This window comes from Camelina sativa, chromosome 4 (genome assembly GCF_030686135.1).
Source record: "Camelina sativa cultivar CO46 ecotype springtype chromosome 4, ASM3068613v1".
Classification (NCBI taxonomy): domain Eukaryota; kingdom Viridiplantae; phylum Streptophyta; class Magnoliopsida; order Brassicales; family Brassicaceae; genus Camelina; species Camelina sativa.
The window spans coordinates 17,583,104-17,592,459 of NC_141883.1; the positions used below are offsets into that span (position 1 = coordinate 17,583,104).

At 35.3% G+C, this 9,356-nt stretch overlaps 1 protein-coding gene and 1 long non-coding RNA gene across 2 annotated transcripts; one reads left to right on the forward strand and one right to left on the reverse strand.

The window, feature by feature from the left end:
• Window positions 1-3,464: 3,464 nt before the first annotated feature.
• Window positions 3,465-4,181, forward strand: LOC147945896 (uncharacterized). The gene is made up of 2 exons (XR_015596803.1): window positions 3,465-3,594; window positions 3,766-4,181. It is a non-coding gene; the product is annotated as an uncharacterized LOC147945896 (long non-coding RNA).
• Window positions 4,182-4,349: 168 nt separating this feature from the next.
• LOC104780397 (putative respiratory burst oxidase homolog protein J) lies at window positions 4,350-9,356 on the reverse strand. The gene is made up of 13 exons (XM_010504889.2): window positions 8,589-9,356; window positions 8,278-8,440; window positions 8,042-8,204; window positions 7,113-7,919; window positions 6,894-6,989; window positions 6,646-6,761; window positions 6,435-6,537; window positions 6,210-6,313; window positions 5,962-6,115; window positions 5,644-5,871; window positions 5,278-5,406; window positions 5,083-5,161; window positions 4,350-4,638 (listed from the first exon to the last, which is right to left on the reverse strand). The coding sequence occupies exons 1-13, from the start codon at window positions 9,079-9,081 to the stop codon at window positions 4,529-4,531; spliced, it is 2,745 nt and encodes a 914-aa protein (XP_010503191.2). The 5' UTR covers window positions 9,082-9,356; the 3' UTR covers window positions 4,350-4,528.

Sequence of the window (9,356 nt, forward strand, 5' to 3'; positions counted from 1 at the left end):
TCAAAAAGAAAAAGTTTTATAAAAAAGTTGGTTTTATTATTTATTTGCTCTTACATGAGTTTATATAGGATAAGAAAACATGGTAACAAAACCAAATATTATTCTTGAAACTAAAAAGAACAATAAAGATAGATGGTTGAATGAAGATTCAACTCTTGAAGTTTGCCTTCCTAAGGTGTCCTTCCCAAGGTGAATTGAACTCCAATTTTCGTCACTTCTCTTTGACAACAAAATATAGTGATTATTTTGGGCTTTCTTGGACTTGATTTAGGTTCAAAGTGGGCTGGACTTGATAGATATCATCCCCAATATAATTTCTCATGCTCTCATTGGCCATAAGCTCTTGAATTAGCCCATTAAGTGCATCCCTTGGTCTTTTATCTCTTCGGCTTCTTGATCTAATTTGCTGATGAGAAACAACATGGGCTGTATCATTTCTTCATCTTGGGCTTAGTAGAAAAGAACTCCTAGTTGCCAAACATAATTCTAGAAGCTCTTAAACCAATTGGACCTAAAACTCTTCAAGTGAACAACTAGATTAATCTCCTTTGGCAAATAGAATGTATCCCAAATAGTAGTTTGGCCGGAAGAATTGATCTTTGACTTCGTTCGTGTTGAACAAAACTCAAGAATCTTCTTGGATGGTCTCATGATCATACCATACCCCTCCTCTTGAAAAAGTTTCGTCCTCGAAACTGTAAGGCCATGGGTTGGAGAGTGTTGAAGTGATTCTGGTGGCTTCTCTTTGAGGGAATATAAGACTCCATATTGTTGATGATGAGGCAAAGTTGCAATGCTTTTAGTGAGACCTTTCTTTATTACTTCAAGATCTAAAACTTGCTCCATCTTACTTGACCAGAAGTGTATCATTGGCTTTTCTCTACTTGGTTCCATAACCCTTGCTAGTAGACTTTTTACTCCGTTTTCTGGTTTGAAAAATGCTGAATCTCCGAAAACAAAGTCCACCGCTTCCACCATTTTAAAATCAAGAGTATATTCTTCAAGTGTAGATAATATTGGATACCTCTTTGTTGGTGTATTAGCTGAATCATCCATACTGCCAAGGTTGTTGATGATCATGCCTTCCTTTGCGGCTTCCTCACTTTGATTTTTGCTGACCTCTTTGTGCTCTGGTTCTTCGGCTTCCGTTTGCTCAATAGGTGAATCTGTTATTTCTAACAGATTATTCTGAACCAGCAACTCCTTATGCTCCTTTGGTGATGGTGACAAATCAAATACAATTTTCTCTTCCATAGAAACAAGAGACGTCTTTTCTCGTTGGTAACTTGGTGTGACAGTAGACGCTCCATCAGTAGGTCTAGAAGTCCTCCTTGGAATATGATTTGAACCACGATGGTGATGGTTGGGAACATATCGTATCCTCAAAATAGACTTCAAATCTGCCCAAGTCTCAATAGGGTGTTCTCCATTTCTCCTCCTACTTATCACCAACTGATCCCACCAAGCAATAACATAATCACAAAATCCAGTGGCTGCAACTTGTACCTTCTTCATCTCGCAATAGTTTTGACAACTAAAAACCGACTCAATCTTTTTCTCCCACTCTAGGTATGCATATGGGTCATTCCTGCCTTGAAAGGTAGGAATCTTCAACTTATTACCTCCAATGTTGTCATCAGTTTCATCCATGCCATCTTTGTGTTGTGGCCTCCTATGGCTTGTTCTTGATGATTGAGTAGTGTAATAATCATCAGCCCTTGCTACTCTAGGTTGATCTCTTTCTCTTCTATGGTGCAACATTTGTGGTTCTCTTTGTTGTGCCTCCGCTTGAACTTCATCCAACCTCTTGTAGATTGCACTCATCTCAACCCTCATCAACCATCGCATCTCTCCCATAAGTGCTTGAACTTGTTGATCATTAGACATTTTTTATTTTTGATAAGAACGCGTTCTTCTCTCTCTCTTTTTTTTTTTTTGATTAGAACAGGTTTTTTTTTTTTTTTTTTTTTAGAACGGGGTTTTTTTTTTCTTCTGTTTTTTTCTCCCTTTTTTTTTATAAAACTGAATACAAAATTAAATAAATAAATATGACGATGAAAAGATAGATGATGAAAGAAAGAAGATGAAAAATAGAAAGAGAATGAAAGATAGAAAGAAGATGAAGAGACAGAAAATGATAGAAAGAAGGTGAAAGGTTAGAAGATCGAATGATAGATTACCAAACTCAAGGGTGTGCTCTGATACCACTTGATATGATTCTCCCAAGGAATCGGCACCTTCGAGTTGGTTGATAGAGACACCTTGATTCTAAAGACAATGAGACCTCAAGAATAAGGATGGTGGAATGAATGGTCGCACAAGAGTTGCGGAAAGACTCTTGATATACCGGTTTGATCTTTCAGCCTCGCACCAAAAAGATTGGATCTCTCAGCCTCGCACCAAGGAGATCGGGTTTTGACTATTGGAATCACACCAAGTAGTTGGTTTTTATTGTTGGAATCACACCAAGCAATCGGTTTTGTTCACAAAGAACATAAGAGAATCACTCTCAAAAGAAAATGTTTTATAAAAAAGTTGGATTTATTATTTCTTTGCTCGTACGTGAGTTTATATAGGATAAGGAAACTTGGTAACAAAGCCAAGTATTATTCTTGAAACTAAAAAGAACAATAAAGATAGATAGTTGAATGAAGATTCAACTCTTGAAGTTTGCCTTCCCAAGGTGAGTTAAACTCTAATTTTCGTCACTTCTCTTTGACAACAAAATAGAGTGATTATTTTGGGCTTTCTTGGACTTGATTTAGGTTCAAAGTGGGCTGGATTTGATAGACATCATCCCCAATATAATTTCCCATGCTCTCATTGGCCATAAGCTCTTGAATTAGCCCATTAAGTGCATCCCTTGGTCTTTTATCTCTTTGGTTCCTTGATCTAATTTGCTGATGAGAAACAACATGAACTGTATCATTTCTTCATCTTGGGCTTAGTAGAAAAGAACTCCTGGTTGCCAAACATAATTCTGGAAGCTCCTAAACCAATTGGACCTAAAACTCTTCAAGTGAACAACTAGATTAACCTCCTTTGGCAAATGGAATGTATCCCAAATAGTAGTTTGGCCGGAAGAGTTGATCTTTGACTTCGTTCGTGTTGAACAAAACTCAAAAATCTTTTTGGATAGTCTCATGATCATATCATTTATTTCTGTGTGCTAGGAAATTTATGATGGCCCACCGTGCTATAAAGAGTGAAACTGAGACGAGAAGAATGGGAAGATACACAGCTTTTTAGATTTTAGTGTTTGACTTTGGTAAACCTTAAAAAATTTTTCTTTTTTTTTTGTTCTACATTATCTTAAAAATTTTCATTTTTTCTTGTTGTACATCTACCGTATCTTAAAGATAACTACATTATCTTTTACAAAAATGGAAATATATTTGGGTTTATTGATTGTGTAAAGTAAAATAAACTTTTTAAGTAGATTCTCCAATCTTATCTTTTTTTTTTGTCAACCAAACATTTAATTAAAAGATAACTTCAAGATTGGTTGCCCAAAACGGAAGATAAGAGTTTACAAAAGAAATTTCAGAAAGAACAAAATAATCTGCCATCACATTTGACGCACGCGAGATCCTGGTAAGAGTGAAGGAGTTCTCCAATCTTATCTTATTTAGCAAAATATTATGATCTTAATTAAGTTTCTAGTCAAGTTCTATACTGTTAATTTTGACTCCATGGCTGGTTCTATTTTGTGATCCAAAGCAACCATGTTGACTCAATATTAGTTGGTTTCACATTGATGCTCAGGGCAATCTTGCTTCAAAATAAGAGGACATTGGTATTCATGACTTGGTCGAAAAATTCTTGGTTTGATTAGTAAATCGTGCTCGTCAAACTCATTGAAGCGACATGGATGGATGTTACATCTATCCATCCCTAAATTGATGATCAAATTTGCATTTACTATAAGATAAGAATATGCCAAAACCATAAGATATACTAACAAGATCTAACTTTTGTTGTTTGACAAAAAAAAAAAAAAAAAAAAAAAAAAAAAAAAAAAATCTAACTTTTGTTATTATGTGGTACCTATCAAATATTTTTAATAGTTTCTATACTTTATTATTTCTTGGTAAGATAATAAAATAAATATAGTTGATAGTTGTAACTTTTTAAGTTGGTAAAGAAAAATTATAGTTGTAACATGACTATATTTATTTTCAGTAATTTGTATTGTTAATATTATAAAATTTGAAATCCAGTGCGTTGTGAGAATAAATTTAGTTTAAAAAGAATTTAGTCATTAAATGATAGGACAAATTAATTTCCATTTAAACTAATAAATAATGTTGAGGGCATTACATCAACTATTTTAATTTTAAAAATGTCACTGAAATAAAATTTTATCTTGAGATTTATCTTTCACAACGTGAATAATTAATGACTATACAGTACATACCTAACTACAAACTGTCCTTAAGTCTAAGTGAGATAACTCAACTCAAAAATTCTTGTTTCAATAATAACCAATATATTACAAACAATTTTATGAAAAGAAACAAAAAAAAAGTTAGAAATTCTCTTTGTGGAAAGTAAATCGGGTGGACGACTCCAGACTGAACTCTTGACAAAGTGAATTTAGTGGTCGAACAAGCGTTGGACTTCCACAATAGAACACACCTGAAATCAACCATATAAATTAAGATCATCTCAAATAAATAAAAAATGTTATGAAATACAAAAGTTCAAATGAAAAAAAAAAAAGAGTCCCAAAAAAGAAACATAAACCTATTCCCTTATAATTTTTCTTTACCAACTAAACTAAAATTTATTTATATCTTTATAGTCTAGCTAGGTGAAAAGAAATCCAAAATAATAAGGCCAGAAATCACTATCATGATTATAGATTCTTTAAACATCTTCCATTTAAAAAAAAAAATAATGCAAAAAAGTGCTTATTATGCAACTAATATAAAAAAAAACCGACCAAAGGTAAACACATGAAGATTCTCTAATTCCATACATGGAATGAGAACTAAACTTGAATATTGAAAAAAAAAACACTTAAAGTATTTTGCTAGCAATATTAAAGAGTGTTTTAATATAAATAAAAGAACCAATTACCTATGCGAGAAGTTTCATGCTTGCTTGACAATTCAGAAAAAACCTTCCTCCAATTAGGTCTTGCAAAATGGGTTCGTATCTGAATCAGGTGGGAATATAGGAAATTTCTATTATTTTAAATAGCGATGAGAAATAGAACTAAGGTAAATGAAATATCAAAGTGGAAATAATAAAGAAAAAAAAGTTTAAACATACTCGGCTCTCGGAGACGATATCAACACCGTTTTTGGCATGTTGAAGTTTCTGGACCATAGCGATTAGAGCAGATCTTGCATCTCCTGCTTCGTACATACTTGTTAAGTAGTTATGCATCTCTATCACGTTCTGCCAAATACATTACACACACAAAAATATATCATAAAGATATAGATAAAAAATATCCTATGTTAAATGCGTGACATCATTAAGCTTTCCCAACGTATTGTAAAATCAATTGAAGACTAACATTATAGTATATATTTTTGTATATTAATAGACTATCACAAAACTAATATGAAAATTTACAACATGTATAATTTAAAACTCAATTCATACTTTTTGAAACTGGATATTAGAACTTACGGTTTTGTCATACACTGCAATATCATCCATAACTCCCTTGAACCATTCGAAAGAAGCTTGCTCTCTTGTCACCCAATAAAAATATGCTCTTTGTGGAAACTTCTTACCTCCACTTACACTACCTCCTCCTACACTACCTCCTCCTACGCTTGCACCTCCTATGCTTGCGCCTCCAATGCTTGCACCTCCTACGCTTTCACCTCCTACACTTCCTTCATGCTTTTGCCCCTGCATTTTCCAAAATTTACACCCCTTTATACTTTGCTTCATATAGTCTTATCGTTTCTTCAAGACTCACTTTGGTTAAAGATTACTTACAGGTTTTGGAGGTTTGAGATTGTTCAACATGTCTTTTAGGATACTTATAAATGGGGTCGCCCCGATCCCTAGCCCGATTAACAAAAGAATATCGTACTTCTGATAGTTTTGTGCCGGAGCCCCATACGGTCCCTTGATAAAAATTCTTGGAAATCTGGTTGTGGATATATATGGATCAAATGAGATCAAATTTGGACCATCTTATGTAAGAATATCCTTGATTTATCAAGAAGTTAAAATTCACTTACAAGACTTGTGATTCTTCAATGAGAGGATTTGCACCTCTTGCTCTTGTTTCCATTCGAATAAGATTATTTGGACTAGGTTTGGATGATTGATGAGGCTCACATGTCTACAAAAAAACAAAAAGTAACTATAAATATCAAATTTGGAATTTGATTTTGGTTATGACATGTATTGAAAGTGATCCAAACATATTAAAAAAAAAAAAAAAAACAAATTAAGAAAATTACTTCTGCAAATCTGTTCCTAAGTTCAGAGGTCCAATCTCCTAATGCTCTTATGTGAACGCTCAAGTATTCATCTCCGGGTGCAGAAGTGACGGAGAATGGATGCCTAAATCACAAAAACAAAATGACAATTAAATATTTTCAATGATAAAAATATAATATTTATTTTGGTAAGTTATATAACACTATATCATTTAGAAGAATATGTTATTACCATTCGAATTTGGAGATATCAGGGCACTTGACAAACATATACATACCACTTTTGTACTTTAACCCTTGAGGTTTTGTCATATAGAGTGCAAGAACATTGCCTGAATATACAATTGCCTAGGCAAAAACAATTTACGAGGGAAGAAAAAACAATGAAATTGTTATTACATATTACGCTTCATAATCATCAGAATTAATTCATAAAATTATAAGAAGGCATATATATATATACCACTCTTAAATAATTACCTTGATAATGTGGACACGATGGTTGTGTTCTTGAACTCGTGAGAAGAGCCTCTCGCCCGCGTACAGAACCATTGGCACGGCCACGTACATCCATGTCTGTATTTTTCCATACAACATAAGTATTTGTAAAAAAACTTAAGACTCTAAAGTTTAGTTAATATGTTACGTTACGTCTCTCTAGATCTCTTAACATATATTCATTGTAGTATATAAACTTACCGTCTTTTGGTACCAAGGCTTCTCGATGATAAGAATGTAACCATGGATGATAAGAAGAGCATAAGCAATAACCAGCAAATGGTGAGCATACCAAAACGAATTAAATCCAGCTAGACGGTTAAATGGTTTACGCAGTTTCACTATGTTCCTTCTGAAGTAATGCATAGCAAGCGTGAATGAGATACCCATAATGACGATCATTAGAACTCCTGTGACCGAAACCGGGGTCAGCATTAGACCTAAATAGGTAGGTTGCTTGACCCCCAAGAGATTTCCCGCGTAGTTCGAGTACAAATCATGAGGGCAAGTGCTTAGCCTCGGGTAATTGCAAAGCAAATGTAGTGCCGTGTGGAGCAAGGAAATAACCGCTATCGCCAACGCTACCAGCTTGTGGAAGTTGATGTTATCGTCGAATGGGATCAGGTGACTCAAGAAAGTTGATCTGAGGAACGTTAGGGTTCTTCTTAAAACAGGGACCAAGATCAAAGCCATGTTTAGTTTCAGTATTTCGGCCGTTCCTTTGGCGGCGCAAACGCAGCGGCCGGTGATGTTGTAAAGAGGGCTTGTAGTGAAGTCATTGTATTTCCACGTGAAGAGGAAGATGTTTACTGCGAGCCACAATGTGACGACCCATATCTTCTTCCAGTTCTCGTACATTAGCTCTGCGGTTACTGAAACGTATTTACTAGTCGATGTTCTGTAACGTTTTGGGATCATGGCTCGCGTTAGCTGTTGCGAATTCCTCACGATCTTTTTTGAGTCAGCGTTTGATACCATTCCTGTTAATAACACCTCGAGTTGCCACATCTGGTCGATGTAAACTAAATAAATGTCAGAGTGGACAAAGGCAGCAACACAAAAACTTTTAACAAAAAAAAACCAAAATATGCAACATAAAAATAGCTATGGAAATGGAATCAAGATGAAACCTCAATGTAACCGTTTTGGTCCGGGTCAAGTTCTTCCATGATCAGCGAAGCATAAGACGCTGCATTCTTCTTAAGATTCCCAAGCTTGTTCGCGGATGCACTCAAGACTATAACCTCTTTAACCTCATCTTCTGTTAACTTCCCGTCTCCGTCCTTGTCACACCTAAACCGCAACTGTTAACATTTTTCTCTATATATTTCACAAATTATAACCAACATGAAAAATATGAGGTTACATGTCGAAGAAGATCTGGAGGCGACAGTCGAGATCTTTCTTGATCATGTCTTCCCAAAAAAGCTTGAGTTGTTCCTTGTCAATCCCATTTTCTGTGTCTATTTGTCTTCTCCTACCCAATGCTTCGTATACTTCTGCCGCAAACTCCAATGAATCTCCCATTCCTAAATACACATACATAATTATATTATAAAAAAAACATCATTTTATTTTAATTTGAAGAACAATCTTTTCAAGTTAACAACAAATAAAAAACATAACCTTATTTGTAAAGATTACGTCTACAAAAAAAAGGATTAATCATAGTTTTACCAATGCAAACGCCGAATTTTTCCTTGGGAAGCCGCCCGTCAACGGCGAATTGATTAAACCGGTTCTCGATCGATCTCCATGAATCTCGTTCCCGTCCAGTGACCGTCCGATCAAGGAACCGGAGACTTTGTAGTCCCCTAGCCGCGCTAGATGTAGTCCTCTCAACTCTTTGTGGCCCTGGTCTTTTTTCTTGGGCCACAGGTAGCGGAGGCCCCAAGTTTCCACTCTTTCTCGTACTCGGGGATCCGAGATTCCCGCTCTTTCTCCATTTCGACACGCTCATAGATCTGATCATTGATCCCACCCCGAGATTCTTAGACATATTCCTCAAGATCCCACCACCATTACCACTACCGGTACTACTCTCGGGATTATTGTTATTGGTTATGTTTTCCGGTTGTTTCACCGAACCCCCACCACTTGGATCTATCTCGACGCTCTCTAACATCCATTTCGCGGAGTCCTCCGTCCCAGCCTTTCTATTGTTTTTCATGATGCCTTATAACTTTGTATCGTTTCCTTTTCGTCTATGATTTAAGTTTCAACGCACATGAGGATACACCATTTTTTCTTTTCGTGTTGTTCTGCCATCTATTAAACGCTTGACCCTTAGAAATCTTTGTTTTTGGTTGATAAGGAATCATGAGAGATTCTGATTTTCTCTCTTAATTCGTGTGAGTTCTTGATCTTTTTCTTCTGCGAAGTTTTCGGTATCGATAATTCTACGAGAAGAGACTAAGAATAGCCTCCTTATTGTGTGTGTCAATT

Bases quoted from the DNA above. Each gene is read 5' to 3' on its own strand.
- LOC104780397 (XM_010504889.2), bottom strand. From the start codon at position 9,081: ATGAAAAACAATAGAAAGGCTGGGACGGAGGACTCCGCGAAATGGATG. The intron at 6,762-6,893 runs GTAATTATTTAA...GTTTTTGCCTAG, and splicing joins ATCGTGTCCACATTATCAAG to GCAATTGTATATTCAGGCAA. The intron at 5,162-5,277 runs GTATGTTTAAAC...CACCTGATTCAG, and splicing joins ATATCGTCTCCGAGAGCCGA to ATACGAACCCATTTTGCAAG.